We start from the raw sequence: 22645 nt of genomic DNA on the forward strand, positions 1-22645 counted from the left end.
CTGTTGTGGACAGAAAAAAACCTAAATCTTACTTCTTTTACACACACTATCACTTCCCCTGTGACTTTGGCAGCACAGCTGGACCCCAGGGGTTTAGACATCTGTTCAAGGGAGGTCTGTGCCCCTTGTGCTCATTCTTACCTCCCTGTTAAAGGAGACCGGGGTGTGCAGCAAGAACATTGAGCTTTTGTTTTCTCAGAAAAAGCTTTGTCATCATAAAAATCCTAAAAAGCTTTGGACTGTGCTGTGGCTACTATTGGACACTTTGCCAGGATGGAGGAGGAAAAAATGTTTTCAGCTTCATTCCAGTATCAAGAACATATTTCTTAAGGAATATTTGTTCTCTTTTCCAGAGCCCTGCTAATAATAGTTGAGGCAGGGAAGAAGTACTAGACCTGCCATCTCCTGTTCAGATGCAGTCCTCACATTTGGGAGAGGCTGGATTCATGCTTTATTTTGTGCACTTTCCTGTCTCTAGCTCCTCATGAAGACTAGTATATTTGACATTTTCTTTCATGTGAAAGAATTATTGTGAATAAATGCATGGTAGAAATTTTCCAAGTTGTAGCCTACCTCCTCATTTCATGTTTTCTTTGCAGCTCTCTTGGTTATCCCCTTTCAGAGCAATGGCTTCTCTTAAAATACTACTTGTGCTGTGCCCACATCTTTATATATAAAAATTGTCAGCAGAGTAAAAGAAAAGCATTTTGCATTCATTTTCTCTGTATGTTAAAAATACATTGTTTCATATTGGAACTCTGGGAGTTTGATATTTTATGTGTGTGTGTGCGTGTGTGCAAGAAGGGATTCAAATTCAAGATTCAACCTTGGTTTTTCATGTGGTTTGCTTTAAAGTTGAACCATAATTTGCAGAAAATCTAGTAAATACTGCAATGGGACTGGCTCACCATTGTGCTCTCTTTTGGAAGCATAATTGCCCTATGTCTAAGTTTCTTTCACTGTTTTCAAATTACCAATAATCTTGACTAAAGATACGTGAGTGCTTGCAGTATTGCTTTAACATAACAGCACCTCCTTCAACTTGCACCTTGATAACTGGAAAATTGTAGTTTGCATCTAAGAAATTTGGATTTCTTCTATTTCTGCCACTGTGGGTTGATTGAAAAAAGCACTCCTGCCCTTTCAATGAAGATACAGGAAAACATGATAAAAAATCTGGGTCACCCAGGTGGTTTCCCAGGTTAAAAAACAAAACAAACAAAACCAACAACAAACAAACAAAAAACACAAAAAAGACCCCAAAAAGACAAAACCAAAAGACCAACAAAATTGGAAAAATGTTTTGGTTCTCTTTTTACTTAAATGTTGTGACTAATACACTTTTCTGACCTTCTTGTTTAACTTGGAAGTAGAGTAGGAAACACAGCAAAAACCTTGGGGTGTTAAGATAAAGCAATCAAGTTAGATCCATATCAAATTGAAAAGAAAATTGTTCTTATTATTTAGCAAAGTGTGTTGAAAGTTTTTGTCCTGAAGGCACATGAGACTGACTGTACATAAATGTATGTAGTTTAATGCCCACCCTTGGGCCTGCCTACAGTGCTCCTCTCATTGCTAGTTGTCAAGCCTACTTTATACACTGACACTTTTTTTCTGTTAAATTTCCCTTCATTCTTGTATTTTTTTCCAGAAAGGCTTTTCAGAATGGTAGTTTTTTTTAAGCCTCCCTGCCTTACAACAGGGGATAGATTCCTTACCATTTAAAATGTTTTGCAGGCTAATTCTGCATCAGAACTCCTATCAGAAAATTAATTACATTGCCCTGCTGTAGACCTTTCCAGGGAGACAGAGAGGGAATTTACCTTGAGCATACCCATAGGCTCCCAGCAGTAACAAATTCCAAAAGCAATTATGACTTGTACCCAAAAGGCTGAACCAAAACCTCTTCACTTTACAGGAGAAGTGCACTGTGTGCTCTCTGCACTGCTGGGTTTTGTGCAGGAGCTGGTCAAGATTGAAGACCCCAGTCTTATTCTCACTCAATACTTCCAGTCTGTTTCAGTCCTTAGCAATATTGCTCACAGATTCTGTTGAATGTGATGGGTGAATCAGTGCTCTAGTTTTAATGCATAATTCATTGGCTCAGAGGTTGCCATCTTTCTAATGCAGACTCTGTTCCTTTGGATTTCTGTTTTTTTATTAGATATTCCTCTTCACATATACTTTGAAACATTATTAAGGAATAATGACATCAAAGGAGAACCTGCTGATACCTCATCTTTGGGAGGGGAGTTTAAAGTATCTGCTGACAATGGTATGTAAAGCAAAATGTTTTAGCATTTGCAAGGCTGTCTTTCACTCATTTGTCAGTATTTTATGCCATGAAGAGGTTCAGTTTATAAACTTGTCACAAAGCAGGTTATCAGAGAAGGTAACTAAATATGGTTTTAGGTGGAAGAGAAATCTCTCCTCAGAGCACAGAGTCAGGTTCTCCCTAATTGCACTGAGATGATCCCACCAGAGCTGTAGGAGGATACAAGTGGGGGGAGTTTGGACCAGATGCCTGACTGTAGTCCTGTTATTACTTGGATTTCTGTCAGAAGTTTAGGACTATTATAAATAGTTCAGCAGTTGAGATTTCCTGTAAATTGTACTGATGAAAAGTAATTTCTCAACTTGATACATGCTTTTTCTGTTACAGACTACAATGCACATGTATCTGTCAAACAGTGGAGCAGTGGCTGTTTATCTAATTCCAAATCTCAGTTGGTATTAGGGACACCTGACCACCTGTCAGAAGGAAGAAAGAAAAGGCATCTAAGTGAGACAGCAGTAGGTAAGAGAAAAATAGCACTGCAAGAGACTACTACATATTCTAAAATATGTACTGTATGAATATCACTGGGCTCTGAGGATTAAAAGTTGTCTCCAACTACTCCAACTACTCCTACTGTTATGAAACTTGTGAAGAAACAGACTTAGAACCCCATGAAAATAATTTGCTATTTTAAAGCATAGTAATCATCTTTCTTCTTAAGTGTACATACAGAATGAGATAAGCTGCTGTATTTTATTTTTGGAGTACTCTTAAAGGAAACTGCTCAGCAGTTCAACTGTGTTCTTTTAATACTGAGTGTCATTCTTAGTACAAAAGGATTTTTTTAATAGTAGTCAATGAAACAAACATTGCAAAGTTATCTGTTACATCATGTGCCCAATGAAACATTTACTATTCCTGGCATTTTTGTCCACTGTATTTCATTTGTTGTGTACTGTCATTTGTGGTTCTGGATCCCTTCCAGACTTTTTAAGAGGACCTGTGAATAGCCAGTTCTTACTGTGTTTTTACCCTTGTTACTGTTCTATTTTAATCCACTGAATCTCTACTTCAGCAGTTGATAAGTTAATAGGAAGTGCTCTAAAAGTTCTGTAGAATAATGTGATACAAAATTTAGCATACCACTGTAAAGATAAATGGCATTTTACCTCTCCAGGCTGTTAGAATGTAAAGCCTAAGATTCTGTTACAGATTCATTTATGTAACTTTTGAAAAACCTTTGGCAAAATTCTTCACAAGACATTTGAAGAAAGTAAATCACTGAGCAAAAGCATATTAGTTTAAAATTTCCTTTAGGAAAGAATGAAAAGGAATAAATGATCAGTTAGCATTGTGGAAAAATTAACATTGTGGAAAAATTAAATTCAAACTGTAATCTTTCACTAGAGGTGGAGATACGGGAATTACTGCAGAGATGAATTAATAAAAAATTATGATCTAGGATTAAAACAAACCCCAAAACCCACAATCCACAACCCCAAAGCAAGACCACCCAATCAATTAGAAAGTTTTAGGAGAGAATAAAAGCTGTGTGGGAGCACACTGATAACTGCTTTGGATTTAGATGAGGGCTGTCCTTTGAGTCCTTCCCCTGGTGCTGTAACGCCTCCTCTTGCCCTCTGTGCTGTGTCCAGGGGGGTGCTGTGCCCTTTGACCACCAGTAATCCTGCTTCCCATTCCACCTACTCCACTTGCTGGTTCCCAAGAGGAGAATGCTGACACAGTGTTCCTCAGTTTCCCAAAGTGTAGTCAGGAACACTGAGATCAACAGCTGGAGTTACTTGGGTGCACTAAAAAGAGAGAAAACATCTTGCTATAAACCTTTTGAAGTTACCATTAGTCCTCTGACAATAGTATTTAGCTTTTTATAAATGGAACCAAAAAAGCAATCTTTTATCATGAGGATTATCCCAGTGCCAGTAAACTGTTCTGTGGTGCATTCATGAGTAGAGGCACAAGTTCTAGCTTATTAGTGCTATGGGTGTAGTACTACATATTTATTCCTAATTTGGGCTCTGTCTAGGAGAAATTATCCATGAGGAAGGTCAGCTTAATGAACAAGGCCAAAAATAAAAGCTGTGTGCCAGGGAGTTGCAGAGCTGCCTGGGAGATGGTAGTTCATTACCTTGACCCAGCCTGTGCAATACAGTCTTTAGGATCAGTCTTATCTCTTTTTCCATGTTGGAATATACTAATTCTTTTGTTCATTGGTATATTAAGTCTGAGATCTCCTTTCTTACTGGAAATGAGGTAGAAGGAAAGCAGAACAGGTGGGTTAATTGTGAATCCCTCTAAATGCTGCTTATACTGGGACTGAATGAGGGCAGTGAATGAGAAGAAACCACTATTGGTTTGGAGATCTGAACTGATTTTGTTTGTTACCCTTGCTGCCAGTTTTATCATTTAAAGAAGAAAACAGTCATTTAAAGAAGAATCATTTAAAGAAGAAATGGTCAGGGAGAGCTTGTGAGATGCACCCAAACTGCTGCTGAGGAACAGAGGGAATCTAAGTCAGATTGTAATTGCTCTGTGTGTAGTTTATGACAGCTCCTGAAAAAAAGAGTCAGGATTTGCCCATATGAAGCTGTTTCCATGAGAAGAAATCCGTCATAGAACAAGAGGGATGAGTTTTGTGGAACAACAATGACAGGATGAATAGCAAATGTTTATTTAGATAGCTTTTTTTAGTATCCAGTAAATTGTAAGTGGCTCAGTGTGGGCTTCTAGAAATGACTTTACTGTTACTGTGTGGAAAAATGTCTGCAGTCTAATAGCCAACAGGCAGTATGTCTTGTTTATTGCTGTTTTTTATGACAGGCGAAAGTAGCGCTCGGTTTGAGACGTTCTCCTTCCAACATGCAGAGCCTGAGTCCCACAGCAGTTTCACTCCCACAAGCAGTGTCAGTGCCATGGCCCGGCCCACTCACAGCTCTTCATCACAGGTAAACCCAAAATGTGGCACTGTCTCAACTGAAATATCAACAGAGAGCTGTGCAAATTAATAGTCCACAGCCACGTGCCTTTTACATCTGATTTTGTGTCATGTGACAGTGCAGAGCATTTTTACAGTGAATTAAGTGGATTACTTAACTAATTTATTCCAGATTGAGTATGTGTACTTGTTTATAAAAGAGTTTTGCAGATCATATAACTGGAGTATAAATTTGATTTATTGGCATTGTGCCTTTTTTTTCAAAATTTCATTAAATATGCAGTGATTTATGTTGCCAGTTTTACATTAGGGCACTCGTGACCTTTTTCTCTTGATGAAGCTATATAAAATGGCCTCATGGTACAAATAGAGTCCCAAAATTTGTTAGTTCTGTTTCCCTATTTACAAGCCTTTGTGCAGAAATACAGGCAAAGTCCCTGGTATATAATTTACTGAGGAGCAGCAGAACTCTGGCTCAGTGTACAGAAACACACTATTTTACTGAAATTAATGGAAAATTCACAACAATATTCAGGTTTAGGTCCCATGGTTTTGCTAAGCCTAGTGGTATACTGGTGCTCTGAGAGTTGTCATGTTTTAATGCAGAGTTGAGTTTAAATGTGCATCCCACACAGTTTACACAACACACACTCCTTTATTCAAGGAACACATAAGTGAGCACTGTTTCCATTAAAGTTCAGGCTTTCTCCTTGTGAAGTTCTAATGTTTATCTGCTAAAATGTATTTCCTGTGATTTGAGCTGATCCTCTTGTGTTGATTTTATTATTCAGCATAACTCCAGGAGGAGGTTGAGAAGTGAGAGCTCCTATGATATAGACAACATTGTTATTCCCATGTCACTGGTGGCACCCTCAAAGCTGGAGAAACTACAGTACAAAGAAATCCTTACTCCAAGGTTTGTTCACAACCTCTTGAATTGCAAAGACATGAAAATGAACATGAGAACATTAACCAAGAATATAATTTACATGGAATTAGAAAATGTTATGGTATTAAAGATGATCTTTTCATGCACTTGGCTTTTTATGTGTGCATTTCAGTTCAAGTGACCAAAGCTGTAGGAAGACTGGACAGCTGATAGCACATGAGAAATAGTAAACTATTTTCTGTGAATTAACAGTAATGGATTTAGCATTTTTCTTAATTTAGCCATTCTGATACAGTAGAATAGGCTTATTTCTTTCCATGCAGTGTAGGCCTACAATCCATGATTCTAGAGATCTTTTTCTCCTTTGTTTTAGAAAGAGAACATCTTTAGATTTCAAAACCAGTGTAATTAATCTCCTCACTTCAGTGTCTTAGTAGCACATTGCCTGAAGGGCTAAAGGTATTTGATCTGTACTTTAAATCCATAATATGCATTTGCTTTTTTATTGTCTTTTAAGTTGAAAAATATTATTAAAACTGTATTGGATATCTTAAACACTCTGTTAGGAAAATGAAAGGTTAGCTATTTTGATGGGAAAGGAAAATATAAATTTCAGCACCTTAAACTTAATTTGATTTTCCTTGTCTTATTGTAGCTGGAGAGTTGTTGAACTTCAACCTTTAGAAAAATCTCAAACAGATGAAGAAGAGGTAGGCTGTATTTTCATTAAACCCCTAGGTTTATTTAAAGTAGATACAATATATAATTGGTGTAATTGGTACATACTTTCTGATAACACTTGAATTGTGAAAATGTGTCTTGTCCCTACAGTGGAAGATAGAAATGGAAGTGTACCATTAATTTTCCTTGTTCATTGTTTGTGTGGCTCTTCTGCCCCTTGCTGCTGCACAGTCAGTGCTCCTGAAGGGTCCCTTGGGTCAGGCTCTGCCCCCCCTGCTCCTGAGCACTGTGATGCTGCCTGTCCCACTGTGACTGTCCCCTGGGGCCACCAGTGCTGTCCCTCCCTCTCATCCTTTCCTTCCAAGGCCACTTCCCATGGCATTTGCTCTTTGGTATTCAGCAATCTTGCCTGTGGGTCCAGCAAGTTTTCTTTTTAGTGTTTGTTTTCCTGCAAGCCTCTTGTTGGGAACAAACTTTTCTGCATTGTCAGGGACAACATAACCTTCATCATTTCCTGCCTGCCTGTTGAGCTAAGTTTGCACATCATGGGCTGGTTGTTGCTTCCTCCAGACATAAAAATCTACCTTTTTCTTCAGGGAATGTCCATGAACTTTGCAGCTGGGGGTCCCTTTCTCTCCTAATCAGGGGTTTGAGGCATTTCCTAACCTTGGGGTGAATGTGCCAGCAAGTCTGGTCTCTAGGCTGATTTTCTGTCCTTCCAATCTTTTTGTGGCTTCTTTTCCAGAAACCTGTCAGTTTTGCTGTCTTTTGGACATCTTTAATCTCCCTCCAGTCTCTGCCACTGTCACCAATTGTAACTGTAGGACTTGTGTTCCTGCCTTTATCCACAATATCTGTTCTTGAGCTATTTGAGAGAATCTCTACAGCTGAGGTTTAGTTGCTGTAGCAGTAGAAAAAGATGGCATTTAGGTAGCAGTGCAGAAGGTTACATTAAACTCAGTAAACAAATCATTATGTCACTCCCCTGGGGTAGAAAATATGCTCTCCACAAAGGCACAACTTCCTCAGAAGTTTATAGATCTGTAACTACCTGCTCTATAACCCTTCCTTTAGGAGAACATCATGGTCTCAACTCCTTACCTGGTGCAGTTGCACTTATCTGGCAGGATACTCTTGGGTTAGAAGGAATAGAAAAGCTTACTCTGTGTCTGCCTTTTCCAATGAGCAATTGAGAAATTCCTGTGAAGTCTGTGGTCAAATTGATGTCACTTCCACCCACTGACTCTGGGTTAGTACCCTTCCAGCTAGCAGGAAATATGCCTGTCCTTCCTTTGTACCAAGAAGGTCAAATTCCACACACAGGAGAACTCTCCTGCAAGGATATTTAATTAAACCATTTGGAGAAAAACTAATAAAGGCAGCAAGGGCACTCTGTCCCTTGAGCATCCACTGTTCATTGCTGTCTTCAGCCTGGTGTCTCAGGACAGTGAAGAATTTCACAGTGATTTGCATTCAGGGCTTCAAGGAGCTTGCATGGAATCAGTGGATTTCTTGTTTGGATTTCAGATTCCATAAAGATGACTTATCTTGTGCTTTTAGTGTATTTTGCTGAAGGGACTTCAAGGTTTCTCTCAGAAGCTCATGGGCTAATGTCTGAATTAGTAGCCCACCCAGTACTCTGGTGCTTGGCATGACTCTCAATCCTGTATGATTCATCTTCTGGCCAGGAAATAGCCTGAGTTAACAATGCAGCAGCTTTGCCTCCTGCTGTGGCCACTGCTTCTGTATCATCTGTCAGCCACTGGCTGGAATGAGGGGGAGAGATGTCAGACAGAGAAAAGTACTAATGGTCTTGTTTGTGTAAATCCTCGTTCTCCAATTCCCCCCTTTCTGTTGGGATCATGTTAATTATAATTAGTTTGGATGTTTTTCAGAGTACTGAGAAAAGGTGATTGATCATAATTCTTCAACTTCTCTAGTGTTGAGCTGAGGTACATTTGCTACTGAGTAAGCTTGTAAAAAGACATGAGGAGACAGCACCATTACCTGCACTCATGCTCTGACACTGCTGAAATATTCCTCCATGTGCTCAAGTCAAGGCAAGCTTCAGCAGGCCATTCACATAACACAAGGGAAGGCAAATACTTCCTGCTTTTACATAAAATGCTCTTTTCCTCCATTTCACTGCATTTCAGAGCCTGTGGTGGTGTTGGAAATGATTTAATTTTTTTTTTTGTGGTACTACATAATGGTTTCTTTACTTCTCTATCTTCAGCATAGCTAAATTTGAAACTTCAGAGTTGTCCTTGTGTGGAGCAGTAGTCAGATTTCTGCCACTGGATAACTTTTCTCCATCTTCATTGTCTTTGTTGTCTTAATCTTTGTCTTCTTCATTTATGCAACAGCCCATATCCATGCAATAAATCTGCATCCAACATTTACTAAGTTACAGATAAATGTGAGGTCCCCAGTTTGTCATGCCCCATGTGAGCCACACTGCCAAGGATGGGAACTGAGCACTTTCTGGGAATCAGGCCTATTCATTGTGCCTTTGAGAACAAAAGCTTACCTTTTATGGCTGCTTTTTTGTTTCTGGACATTTTGCCTTATAAGAACAACATTGGCAATGCAAAAGTTAATCTGCTATCTATGTCTGCTCTATTACTTGCTCTAAAAATACTTTCTGGAAATAGAACATTTGAGTTTCCTGGTTTGCATGTTTGAATTTGCAGTGTTATTGCTTTAAGGCATGGGAGGGTGTGGCACAGGTTTTCCTGTTTTGTTTTGGTTTTAATTTGTTTTGTCCAGGTGAAAGCTTCTGGAAAGGCTCAGTTGCAACTTTCAAGTTTATTTCGCAGTTGTTTTAGTAATGAAAAATTCTTAGGAGTAATTCCTTGTGCAATTAGTTTTGCATAAGTGTTTTCATGGCCTATGACTCAGAGTTTCCTGTGGAGCCAAAGAGTGAAACACAAATTTTGTTGTTTTGAGAACCTTTCAGAAATATTCCTGGTGCTATTCCACATTATTGCAAAATTCATGGGGGAATCCAAAGCTTGGTTTTCTGTCAGTGAAATCATTAGACATGCCTCACAAACAGGCATTCCCCACAGCCTTTTCCCTCAACATCCCTGCCAGATCCATCCACTGAGGAATAACACTTCTTTTGTCCTTTTTCAGACTAACCTTAGTGAGGAAAAACCACCACATTTTTCCTGTTACAGAACTTTAAATTAATCTAAAGTTGTTGGAGGAAATGCTGGGAGTAGCAGAGGCTGTAGTGAACTAAGTAGAGACCTTTTATTCTGATGTCATGACATTTTTATCCATAGAACAGATAATAATTTTTAAATAAGAAAATGTACTGTTCAAAAGAATAGGGTGGGACTCTTTTTAAATAAAGAAGTGGTTAAATATGCTGTCACCAGCTGTGAAAAACAAACAAGGCTTATTTCTGTATTTTTCAAAACTCTTCACTTGGAGAGGAACATGGACTTTGATTTTTGAATGGAAACTTGTTAAAAATGAAATCTCTTCCTAGCATGAAAAGTTTTGGCAATTTGCTAAGAAAAGTATTTTCAAATTCCTAGTTTTTCTTTCTAAATTATCTTTTGTTTCCACTTCAAAAGAAATCTGAGCACAGAAAAACCCTGAATTTCCCCCAAGGGAATAACACTTTTGTAGTTAATAAAATTCTCACTTTCATGCTATACATCATTGACCTTGGAAAAGACAGAATGTGAACTGAGATGTAGCCCTGTTTGGATGTGCTCCAAGTGACAGAGCTGCTGAATTTCAGAGAGAGGAGGAAGCCCATTAAGTTCACTTGCATGAAAGGAAACCAGCAGCTAACAAAGTGGTTTGTGTTTAACATAAATAAATAAAAGCAATGAAGGAGCCTTCAGCAAGGAGTGATGAGATGAGCAAACTAAGCAGCCTGTTTGCCTGAAGCTTCCTGTTGAGTGCTGGGCTGAGGAAGACCTGGGCAGCCACAGTTCTGTGTCTGATTCCAATCAAAATGAAGCCTTTGGGATCACATGGATAGGTTGTGATTCTTTGCCATTGTACCCCTAATGGCTGTGAACCACCTCAGTGCTGAGAGACTTGATATGGAGATGGCTTCCACAGAAACACAGCAATGGAGCCCTGCCAGGGTCTCTATGGCACTGCTTGGCACTGCAGGGAGCACAGGGCATTTGCTTCTCTATTTTGTAGGCTCAGTTGGAAGATAAATGGTGGTACTTGTACAACACCACTGAGAATTTTGCTTTAGGAAAAAAAACAGGCAGTTTATTTTCATGACCTCCCCCAATTATTAGTATAATTGTTGTCTAGGACTGATTTGGCAGTGCAGCTTCACAACTCCTATGACCAGGAATTGTTGTTTCCAAGAATTTCTCAGCTTTTGAGTTGGGACTTGCTGGCATAAAATCCATGGCTGCAGCACTCAAATGCTGCTGCCAACCTCAGCTTTTTAGGTGAACTTTGAATGGTTTGGAGCACTTTGAAACAACAGTGAGCTGTACTGGAGGGATCCAGCCAAGAACTCCCCCTGCCATCAGGGGAGTGAGGGGGAGGAGCAGCAAAGTTCCTCAGCCAGCCCTGGCTATGGAACAAACTTCTGGTGTGCTGCCATCAGAGAAACACGGATGGTACTTTCACAGTGAAAGTGTGGGTGCAATCTTTTACTTAAAAATCTGTCTCTTGTTTTACTAGAGCAGGTAAAGTACTTGCATTAGGATTGGTTTAAGCTGCACTTGGGATCATGCAAACCACTGGGTAAGAAATAGGATCTTCAAAGCAGAAGCCATTTTCTGCTTGGTTTCACAGCAGGAATGTGGCACCTCAGGTTCACTGAGTTCCTCTCTGTGCAGTTATCAAAGTCCTTGGTGATCTCAAACCTATTTCTCAGTGCTTAAAGAGCACTGGACAAATCCTGCTGCCTCCTAGCTTCCTTCTAAAGCAGTCTCTGGAAACTGTCGGAATTTTTGCTTGTCTTTATTACGTACTTTTTTACACTGCCTTGATTTGCAAATGAATACTCATCCTCTAAATTTTCTGCCTATCGGCACAGAGAAAAATGTATTAGTTGCATGGCAGGGGTATAACTTCTATATCCATTCAGATCAACCATAGACCTGTAAAGAAATAAAGGTAAAATGACAGCATCCCATACACCAGAGCTCTCATAAAGTGAATGCGTGTAAATGTGCCTTTGTAGTGAAAGCATTTGTTTGCAGAATTCTGTCTAACACTGGTATGTATAATGCTGGCTGGTGTTGTTTGGGTGCTGCTGGCACTGAGAGCTCTCCTGTGCCTCCCCACAGGTAGAAGACCTGTCAGACAAAGCCTTTTCCCTGCGCCACACCAAGTTCGAGGAGCGGGAGCGCGCCAGGTGGTCGCTGTGGGAGCAGAGCCGCTGGCCCAGGAGGAACAGCAGGCAGGTGTATTGGCTTTGATCAGAGCCTTCCATTGAACCTGGTGGGGTTGTGGTACAGCAGTGCCAGAAATGCTGGCACAGCAGTTTGGAAATGAGGGCATTCATTAATTAACTCATCAGGGACAGTAGCAGGTATGTTGAACTTCGTGGGTGGTAAGGGAAAGCAGTGCTGAGGCATGCATACTTACAAATTGGGCATGTTAGTGACCTGGCATTACCAAACAAATCTCCCTCTCTGAACACAGAGCTCTGCTAGACTGTGCCACTCCCAGTTACTATGGCTTTAGGCACCCAGTGTATCATATGTCCTTCTTCACTCACCTGACTCAGATGAAACTCCACAGTGTTCAGAGATGTGTTTCTAAAGTGTCCTGGCTGTGCCAGGGGCCTTACACTTTGAACCATTCACACAATGACTTTCTTTCTCACAGGCTTGCCATCTGGTGCAGAACTCATCAGATTTAAATATAACCACTAAAAGTCTTGCACAAAGTAGTGGTGTGTATCAGAATAAACATTGTAAAGCTGCATCTGCAGTTTGGCCCTGAGAAAATAGTTCCCATAAATCACTTTACAGTCTGCCAGGGCAAAAAGCAGCCTATAAATGTTGGAATAACCTTTTCTGGTGTTTATCCTATGCTTGTGTCTACTCTTGTCTGAAAGTGAACCATGACACTAGGAATAAATAGTCAAAGATAGCTTTTTTAAATGCAGGATAAAAATATAGCTAAGCCATATTGAGGAACTCTATTTTAAGCAATTTTGAACATAAAACCTCCCAACTTCAAAAGTGTTCTGAAAAATAAAAAGTCCTACATGTACCTTAACTTTGAAACTGAACTCCTTGGTAAAATCTTAGTGCTGCTTAAATTCAGAAGTAAACTGCTCATTGACATGAGCAAGGTCAGGATTCCACCTGGCCTTTCAGATGCATGGCATTATTTTTTATCTGTTTTAAATTTCTATTAAAAGTGAGGTCAAAATTTTTAATCTTACTACATTTTTGATTGCTTTGCACTTGAGTCCAGAGCAGAAGTGGTAAGGGGGAGCCCAAGGACTTGTCCCTCAGGTTGCACTTGGCACAGTGCTGACCCCACGGGCTCCTGTGGGAGAGTGGAACAGCCTGTGGCTCACTGATTTCTTTTGTCCAAAACCACAGTTCTGGTGAGCATGTGGAGCAAGATACAGTCACTAGCTGTCTGCAGCCAGAGTGTGCCTGTCCCACCCATTTTATCCACTTAGTTCCCCCACACAGTGCTTTGCTTTGGCTCCAGCCAACAAGGTCAAGAACCACACCCGTTCTCCTCTGCTCTTTTGGTTTAAGCAAGCAGAATGGAGGTACCATGTATGGAGAAATTGAACACTTTGTGAAGAAAATGTGAACTGCTCATGGTAGTGTAAAAGGTCAGGGAGTAGCTCTTAAAACTCATTTTTAATTCTGCACTAGATCTTACAGCAAAAATGCTGATGCTCGACACAGCCAGGACGTGCTGCAGAAAGACCATTGCACTGCTGACCCTGCTCCTGAGCCAGCTTTGGAAACCCACAGCTCTGTGTGCTCAGGGATGGCACCACTCTGCAGGGACAGCCAGGAAGAGAAGGTGGGTGAGCTTCCAACAGCTTCCAGCTCTGATCAGTTCTGCAGTGACAACAGAAAACCTGAAGATATTCTCCTGTCTCACTGATCAGAATCTCAGGCTGTCACTGTATTTAATGTGCACTCAACATAGCACTCCTGTTTAGAACTACATTGCTGTGCTCTGTAAATTCACCCCAGATCTGTCAACAAGTTTCCTTGCTCAGTACACATGGCACATTTTCTGAGGCAAATATAGAAGGACTGGGTTTGGGCTGGGGTTTTTTTCATGGGTGTTGGCCAAGGTTCCAGACAGGCCTGGTCATTAGGGGGTCACGCATCCTGATGGTCTGGCACTGTGGAAAAGAGTTTCCTTGCCTGTTCAAGGGTAGGTCTATTATTACTTCAAACCCTTATGCAGCCAGCTTACATCTTGGTGCCTGGCAGTGTTGTATTCTTTATCTGAAGAGCCCAGCAAACACTGTAAAGAAAGACACTCGTTTGTTATTTGATAGCACATGATTTTGCACACAGTTAATCAGTTCAGACTCAACTGAAATCCCTTTTTATCCTCTATACTCTTTTTTTTCACCCTCACTCCTACTCTTCTGCTTCCTTTCAGTCTGGGCTGTGGGAACTTCGAGTTTTTCCACTAAATGATGAAGAGGTAGAAGCTTTACTGTGCCAAGATCAAGTAATGAATCAGACTGAAATGTCAAGTGCAACTTTCCCCAGCAACTCTTCCTGCACTCCAGGCACACCCACTGCTGTGCCAGACAATGGCTGTGCACCAAGAAAACAATCTACCCCAGAGTCAGAAGACTGCAAAAGCATTTGCCTGGGAAGCAACAGTACAAGGAAACAAAGGTGACAGGGAATAATGTGGTTCATTAAGAAAGCCAATTAAGGTGGAGAGAAGTGTAAGGTAAAATCTCTCATTCACACAGCATATGACAGCACAATTCAAAACCTTTATGTTAGCTGCGTGTAATATATTTTCTTTCTTGCTTTGTAACAGGCAGGATAAATCCCAAAGACAACACTTTCTTCTTCCTGAACCCCAAGAGAAAGTAATTATTTCAAGCTGGAAGTCTAATATTCCCAATGTCGGGAGTGGGCGCACATAAATTGCTGGCACCATTCACTTTCTGTTGTCATATTGCCACATTTGTCAATAATCATCCTTTTCTGTTTGTTTGTTTTCAAATGCATATCTGGTTCTAGTGGACTCTGGTGCAGCAGGAGATGCTGTCTACCTTATCCAACAACTTCAACTGAACACAGAAAAACTACTTGAAAATAGTGGGGATAAGCATTAGCCTCAGATTGTTCTCCTGTGTGGCATGACCATAGGGCAGAAACCTGTCTCTAACTGCACGTGTGAGGTCAGGGGAGGTGAGAACCAGCACTTCAAACCAGGGCATCTGGAAGCCTTGTCATGGCTTTCAGCAGTGCCAGGGCATGTTTCATGGTGAAATCCTCAAGCAATAAGGCAGAAGCAGCCACAGTATTGCCACAGTCAATGTCTCTGACACAGGGGGAAGCAGGATCTCTGCTTCAAGCCTGTGGGGAGGGAGAGACAGGAGAGAGGGGTGGAACCAAATCAGTGACACAGCCCATGGAATGTTGTGGTTTGGATCATCTTATTTCCTTAGTCCTTCACTAGCTAATGAGGCTCATAATACTTTGCTTTAATATGTTAAAGTCTTGTTCCAATTTCTGTACAGTGCCTTTTAAGAGTCTCGTAAGTATGCCAACATTTGGTGACTAGCTGGAAAGGAAAAGGTGATGGATGTCTTGAAGAGCAATAAAAAAAAAGCCCCAAAGCTTTCCATTGTGATTCTGGATAGATTTCTCATTTCCCAATGCATGCACAGTGAGAAAACAAAGGCAAGTCGTTTAAACTTGCATCTGAATAGCATAGCTTGGAATGTATCTGCAATCCCAAGAGGTATTAACAAAGATTAAACATTGAATGTAGGTGTAATCCATCAACAGGCAGTTTTTCTGTGTAGGACAGTTGAAGGCAATTTAATAGGAGTCTCTGTTTTTTGTGCAGTTTTCTTCCATGTGTAATATCTGGAATGGCACTGGACAGATGACCCAGTTTTAGTGTCAATTTTTTTTTTTTGGTCAAAATGACAGGAAATACACACTGGGCATATGAAAACAGTTCAGTAAAGTTTCAACACTACATCCTATTGCTACATTGTAGTTTATTGCACATTCTGATTATTTTTTTAAACACTTTTTTAACACTGGTTTGTCTTAAACTTGAATCTTGCCTCAATGTCTGATACAATAATCTTTGATGCAAGGTTGGTTTTTTAATTAAAAGTTATTTCTATATATGTTGTATATAGTCTGAATTTGATGGCTTTTTAGAAGTGAAGAAGTAGCAGCAATACTTCCTCTTGGCATAGAGCTCTGTTTGGCCTGCAGCTTGGCTGTGGTACTGAGGCTGCACTTACGCTGTGAGGCCAAGGCCCCCTCAGTGCCTCAGTACAAGGTGTGTGCTGCCCTCTCCCCGGCCCTGCATGTGCACCTGCTTCCAGGAAGAGCTTTCTCAAAGGTCAGTGTCTCAGATGTTTTGCAGGTCTTTTCCACACCCCCATCATCTACTCCTTAGGAAGCCTGATCTGACCAGCTCTCACCCAGCTTTGTTGTCAGGTATGGGATTCCTGTCTTGTCTGATCCCTGGGGCAGAGGGAGGAACTCCTGCACTTCAGGAGAGGGGACAGCCCAAGTAACCAGCCAGCCAGGCCAGCTGCCTTCCTTGTCCTGCAAGTGCTGCCAGAAGTGGAAATACAATCCAGTCTGTCGCAGGAGGGGTTTGCTTTACTGGAGGGTGGAAACACAAGCGTGTTAAAAGGAGGCCAAGGACCCCCTGTGTCAGAGGAGTGGGTTACCCCAATCTGGTTAGCCTGGGGACCTGCAGAGCATCCCTGCACTGCAGTTCAGGCCCCAGCTGCAGTGCCAGACCATTGTGTGCCTGCAGGCTCAGCCTGCTGTGGGCTAAAGCAGCTGCTGGTTCCTTGTCCACTGCAGAGTGGTCTGAGCAAGGGGAACCCTGTCAGCTGTGTCCCTTCTATGCTCTTGGCAGCCCTTGTGGGAACTTGCTATTGCTTCATCAGACAGCAATAAAAAGGCCAGTTAGAGAAAGGCCCAAGACAAAATAAATGTCTATTTGGTCATGACCCCAGTGCACTCACTGCAGAAACCTTTTCTCCAGCAGCTGCCTCAGGTGGCCAGGCCTGTGACAGCACAGTGTGGATGTGACAGCACACTGTGGCTGTTGGAGAACAGTGCCAGAGCTGCTCCTCCTCCCACAGTGCCAGCACAGGGCTCTGCCGGCAGCTGAGCAGGGTATGTGCATGTGGCAGGAACAGGCTGCATCTCCCCATCCCCTGCCCACCTCCAGCATCCCTCCAGGTGGGCAGTGCTGGGTGCATGTGGCAAGGGAGGTGCTTCTCCAGCAGCTGCAGACCTGGCCCTGCCTTCTCTGTCTCCACACCTGATTTTTCACCAGCCCTCTTTTCAGTACTGGCACAGGGTTTAAAAACTGGCTGAACTCAGCTTGGTTCCAGGAGCAGCCCTGTCCTTTCTCTTGTCCCTCTACTCCAAGCAGCTGCAATCAGCACTGGTAGGCTGCTCTAGTGCCTGCTGGGCTCCCAGCTCCAGGCAGGTCAGTGCTGCATGAATGCTGGTGTCATGAGGAAGCTGTACCTGCTGTGGCAGCAGGTTCAGGGCCAGGCTCATCCTTGAAGCCATAAAATGTGCAGAATCCCCTGCTTGTTTTCATGCCTTTTCAAAGTTTTAAACAGAAAATAAAACCCCAGACAAAACCCAACCTCTCTTTGGCTGTTAAGCTGTGAAAACAGCTGTTAGTGCTGCTCCTACTGCTGTGGCTGAAGGTGCTACAGTGACTGTGAAAAAACAACTTAAAACCTAATGCAGCAAGGCCCTTCCACACATGAAAGTAGGTGTCTGCAGCTGCACAAAGCCATTTTCCATGTGCTTTATTTACCATGTCCAATTGAGGCATTTTTTTAACACCACTTATGTTCTGCTTCCTGCTGCTATGAGGGTTTAAAATGCTTCATCTCTGCATCCAGGATCTTAATGACATGTAAGTACAAATAAGAATTTTTAAACTCTATTAAAAATAAGCTCAGTGTGTGGCTCCTGCAGTGTTTTATCTCTCTCAGGGCTGTGGCTGTACCACCCTGTGCAGCACATGTGCAACCCCAGTGTGACTTGGCTCTGTCCAAGTTGTTTTCATCCTGTTTTTCAAAGCAGACAGACCTGTGCTGTCAGATCACTCTGGACCACTCTAGAGCACATGCCTGAGTACAACAGGCTGTGCTCTCCCTTACTGCTGAAACCTTATCAGAGGATTGCAACATCTCATGGGCCTGGGCTTTATTCAGGCCTGGGGAGACCCTGCAAGCAGCTCTCTGGGTTTTCAGGTCACACTCAGTTCCAGTCCTGGGACCCAAGGCTTGTTACTGAGTACTGGAGGACAGGCCCCAGAGAGATCCCTTCAGTAAATGGACACAGGTGAGAAACTGAAACAGTCGTAAGCATTAAAGAACAAGAATAACTCATCACTCTGATTTCTTGGACATGGTCACTAACACATTTAACCTCAGATGTGTAAAAGCTGTTTCAGCAGGAGTCACCTGCATAAACCTACTTGAGTGTATTCAGACAGAAGCAATTAAGTAATTGTACTTTGTGAGTGTAGCATCTCTTCCACATGACTCCTAACCCAAGAGTCAATGCATCCTTACCATCCTTAAAACAATTACAAAATGGCTACAACCTACGAACAGAAGACATGTCATCAATTAACTAGCACAACTTGGATGTCACCTCCAAATTAATAAGGAAAAAAAGCAGAAATAGTTTGATTATCCTTCCAATCCAGCTTACACTCAACTGCAGGAGGTTACTACACTACAGCTGTTGTCCTACTGCTTTCAACATCATGAAAAGCCACTCCACATCCTGAACTAGCATTTTCATTTCAGCTGGTGCCTGTTCAGCCTGCATTTATCTACCAGAGCCATGACTGTTTGTCCATGCATACACTAAACTCCACACTGGTTCTTTCCAGAAGCATGGATAAGCTGCTCTAACAGCCCTTGGGACTACAGCCTTCATGGCCAAGCTTGCTTTTGGCAAACCTCTTCTGAAATATCTCTCAGTACAGCAGGTCTACACAACTCCATTTTTCTTGTGCTAGTCCCCAAATGGGGCTGCAGGTGGAAACAGGAAGCAACATTTGTTCACCTAAACCACAATTAACCACCTAGAAAAAACGTGGCAGTTCAGCAATTTGAGGTGCTTGTCTAGAGTATCTGAACTGGCCCTAGCTCATGCTGCTCACCAAGTGCCCCTTGCTGCCAGGTGACACCTGCCCAGTGCTGCTGCAAAGAGAACAGAGCTGACTCTGGCCCTGTGGGAGCTGCTGAGCCTCCTGCCTGGCCCCCAAGGCAGCAGACTATCTGCAACCCTTCTGTCATTGCAACCTAAAGAGAAAAATGCCACACAGAATACCATGGAATATTTAAGAGGCAACAATGCTAATTAGAGCCATGGGAAACTGCTTAAAAATGGCCAGCTCAGTCTTCCTCCAGTGCACTGTAACTCACCTTTCATGTGCCCAAGCAGGCCAGGCCTGTGCACACAGCAAACTGAAGGACTGATGATTGGTTCCACAAGCTGTTCTACAGACCCATCTCCAGGCATTTCAATCTACACATCTCTTCAGCAGCTACCCTTCCTGTATGTTACCATCTTAATCCTTTACCTGGACACATGTACAAACCAAGGAGATTGTGCAGCAAGAAAAAGCTTGTTACTTACCTGAAGAGTATTAAAGCAACATTCTCCTGAGGAATCCCATCACTTGCAGCAATTTCAGACACAGCTGTCCTAACTGGCTATTTGAAAGGTAACTGAGAAGATACTCCCCACTTTGTGATCTGGTAAAGATGCTGCACTGACTTACCTGATGCTGGATTTCTATAAGCCAAGTACTTCCAGTGCAATAGAGGCAAAGGACAGGAACATTTCTACCATCACTGAGATTTCTTCACCTCTCTTAAGCTGCCTTTTTCCTAAACTTACTCCTAAACCCACTTATTTATGAGAGTCAGCTTCAAGAACTTAACACATCAAGGAAGGGGTGTTTAATGCAGTAGTGGAAAAAGTTTTGTAGGAATGCACAGATCAAATGACAAAAATACAGACAGCAGAAGGCAGTTTGATTAAAGAGTCTTCCACAAGAGATTCTTGTGGTGATGCTACACTCTTCTAGCAAGCAACAAACTGACTGTATTTCAATCCAGTCAGCATTAGAGGTTGTGCCACAAAATTAGCCTCCACAAAATCAAGAGACAAGTTCAAACCATTGCATTTCCAACCCTGAAAGACAGCCAGAACATTTCCCACTGCTGCTCGCTTCACTGCAGTGAAGGAATGCTTCCTCTGTTCAGCAGCAAGAAGTTTCTGCAGTTGGTGTCCCTCCAGCCCCTGCCTGTGCACGAGAAAAGGGCTCTCCTGCACGGCCAGAGCTCCTGGAACACGCCTGGGGAGGTCTCATCGGTCCAGGCTGCGCTTCTGGGCTGCCTCTGAGCACACGTTCCTGAGCAGGTTGATCACAGACCTGGGGTCTGCGCTCTTCATGATGGCACTGCCAGACACAATCATGTTGGCTCCTGCCTGGGGGACAGCAAATACTGCTCAGCCACATGGAACATAGCCTACAGCCTGCCTGGAGAGCACTGGAGATGGGAATTCTGGCTGCTGTGCAAACGGGCGGGACACAGGGGACATAGCCCTAACTGCAACCCCAAATCAAGTTCAGAAAACCCCCAAATATATAATTTCTTCATCACACTGCTCCTATTTACAGCAACATAAAAGAAACAAACTCCTTTAGCTTATGGGAGGCTTCAACAGCCACTATTTTAAAACAGGCACAAAATTAGACCTCAAAAAGATTTTGATATTAAATGTGTTTTACAGTTCCCTCTGGAAACTAAAAAATTCTAAGCTTTATTTTCTGGGAGTTGATAAGTCTGTCAGCACAGTGACTGAGAATGCTGCAACCTCTTACCTCTGCACACTTATGGATGGTGTCAGGCCCCACTCCTCCATCCACTTCTATATCCAAGGAGGGAAACTGTGTCCTGAGCCACTGAACCTGAGAAAAAAATAAAAGGCTAAGCACTGAGCTGCCATCCTACAGCTTCTCATACATCTAGAAAAAATTTATCAACTTCACTACTCATTTAATTAGCTTTCAGCTCAATAAATAATGAAAGAGAAACACAGTTTACCTTTGGCATCATGTCTTCCATAAATTTCTGTCCTCCAAACCCAGGTTCTACTGTCATCACCAAAGCCATATCTATCTGATTGGCCCAAGGTGCCAAGTGTTCAACCGTAGTGCCAGGCTTGATGGCCAAGCCAACCTGCAGGAAGGGAAGCCAAATCCAAGTGCACATCAGGGCAAGACTGGCCTGAGCTCAGTACAGATTCCTAGGAAGTAATTACACAACTGTGTAATGGCAGGAAGAACATGCTTCTTTCTTTAAAAATTCCAGATTTCCTTCACTCAAATTAAAGACTGACTTCATCCACAGTGTGTGTGGACTGCACATGCCAATCCTAGACCATCTGAAGTGGCAACAATGAGTTTTCCATAAAACCATAGAATCAAAATATCTTGAGTTGGAAGGAACCTACAAGCTCATCGAGGCCAACTCCTGGCCCTGCACAGACATCCCACCAATCTCACCCTGTGACTCAGAGCCTTGTTTAAACACTCCTGGAGCTCTGGCAGCCTTGGGGCTGTGACCATTCCCTGGGGAGCCTGTCCAGTACCTGAGCACCCTCTGGGTAAAAACCTTTTCCTGCTATCCAGCCCAAACCTCCCCTGATACAGCTGCAGGCTCCCTCACTACTCACCGCAGAGAACCTGCCAGCCAGGCAGCTGTTAGTTAAGCACAGTGTAGTGTGTACTCCTCTCACCTTCATGCCATTCTCCCGAATGTCCTTTATCAGTGCCCCGGGATTGTCGGTCGCTTCTAGATGGAAGGTGTACTGGTTTGCACCAGCCACTGCCATGGGCTTCACCCACTGCTCTGGCGCGGCCACCATCATGTGCATGTCTGGAAGAGGAGAGCGAACGGGCAGCGGGGCCGGCTCCGGCCGCCGGAGGGGCAGCGCCCCGCAGCCCCCGGCCCTTACCGAAGAAGGGCTCCTGGCCCAGCCGCTTGCGCAGGCTTTCCACGACGGGGTGGCCGAAGGTGATGTTCGGGACGAAGTGTCTTGGGGCCGAAGAGAGAGAGGCGCCCGCCCACAGGTTACCCGGTGCGGCCGGGAGGAGCGGGCCGGGCTGTTCCGCCCGCTCCCCGCGCCCCCGGCCCGGCCCGGCCCGGCCGCTCCCGCCCGTCCCCGGCGTTACCCGTCCATTACATCCAGGTGCAGGTAGTCGGCCCCGCAGTCCAGCATGCGGCTGCACTCGGCGCCCAGCGCCGCCAGGTCGCTGTTGAGGATGGAGGGACCGATCCGACACCCCGACGCCATCGCTGCGGCCGCGGCTGCTGCCGGGACGGAGGGCGGGACGGAGGGCGGGCCGGGAGAGGGCCGGGGCGGTGCCCCCGCCATCTTGGGGCCGCGCCCTCGGACCGAAACCGGCGGAACTAACAATAATAGTAGTAATAATAGTAGTAATAACCCTGGTGTAGGTGATTTTAAGTTCCCAAGTAGGTGTATTTCCCCCCCCCCCAAAGCCCCACGCCGGGCCTGGAGCAGATGGGTAAACATTAACAAGCGCTGCCGGTATCCCGGAAGAA

General features: G+C 43.2%; 2 protein-coding genes across 2 annotated transcripts in view; one reads left to right on the forward strand and one right to left on the reverse strand.

Annotated features, from left to right (window-relative positions):
* Positions 1–16299, forward strand: part of KANSL1L (KAT8 regulatory NSL complex subunit 1 like) — a 61262-nt gene extending 44963 nt beyond the window's left edge. The window contains exons 8-15 of the mRNA XM_058809713.1: positions 2165–2275; positions 2663–2797; positions 5117–5241; positions 6023–6147; positions 6776–6830; positions 12087–12199; positions 13647–13800; positions 14398–16299. Of these exons, the coding sequence (XP_058665696.1) occupies positions 2165–2275; positions 2663–2797; positions 5117–5241; positions 6023–6147; positions 6776–6830; positions 12087–12199; positions 13647–13800; positions 14398–14646 (1067 nt within the window). The 3' untranslated portion in view covers positions 14647–16299. The remainder of the gene's footprint in view (positions 1–2164; positions 2276–2662; positions 2798–5116; positions 5242–6022; positions 6148–6775; positions 6831–12086; positions 12200–13646; positions 13801–14397) is intronic.
* A 3397-nt stretch (positions 16300–19696) lies between these two features.
* Positions 19697–22405, reverse strand: RPE (ribulose-5-phosphate-3-epimerase). Its single transcript, XM_058809577.1, has 6 exons — positions 22255–22405; positions 22038–22117; positions 21819–21958; positions 21125–21259; positions 20902–20988; positions 19697–20504 (listed from the first exon to the last, which is right to left on the reverse strand). The coding sequence occupies exons 1-6, from the start codon at positions 22374–22376 to the stop codon at positions 20382–20384; spliced, it is 687 nt and encodes a 228-aa protein (XP_058665560.1). The 5' UTR covers positions 22377–22405; the 3' UTR covers positions 19697–20381.
* Positions 22406–22645: the final 240 nt, after the last annotated feature.

This window comes from Ammospiza caudacuta, chromosome 8 (genome assembly GCF_027887145.1).
Source record: "Ammospiza caudacuta isolate bAmmCau1 chromosome 8, bAmmCau1.pri, whole genome shotgun sequence".
NCBI lineage: Eukaryota > Metazoa > Chordata > Aves > Passeriformes > Passerellidae > Ammospiza > Ammospiza caudacuta.

Bases quoted from the DNA above. Each gene is read 5' to 3' on its own strand.
- RPE (XM_058809577.1), bottom strand. From the start codon at position 22,376: ATGGCGTCGGGGTGTCGGATCGGTCCCTCCATCCTCAACAGCGACCTG. The intron at 22,118-22,254 runs GTAACGCCGGGG...TTCGGCCCCAAG, and splicing joins CACCTGGATGTAATGGACGG to ACACTTCGTCCCGAACATCA. The intron at 21,959-22,037 runs GTAAGGGCCGGG...CTCCTCTTCCAG, and splicing joins GGGCCAGGAGCCCTTCTTCG to ACATGCACATGATGGTGGCC.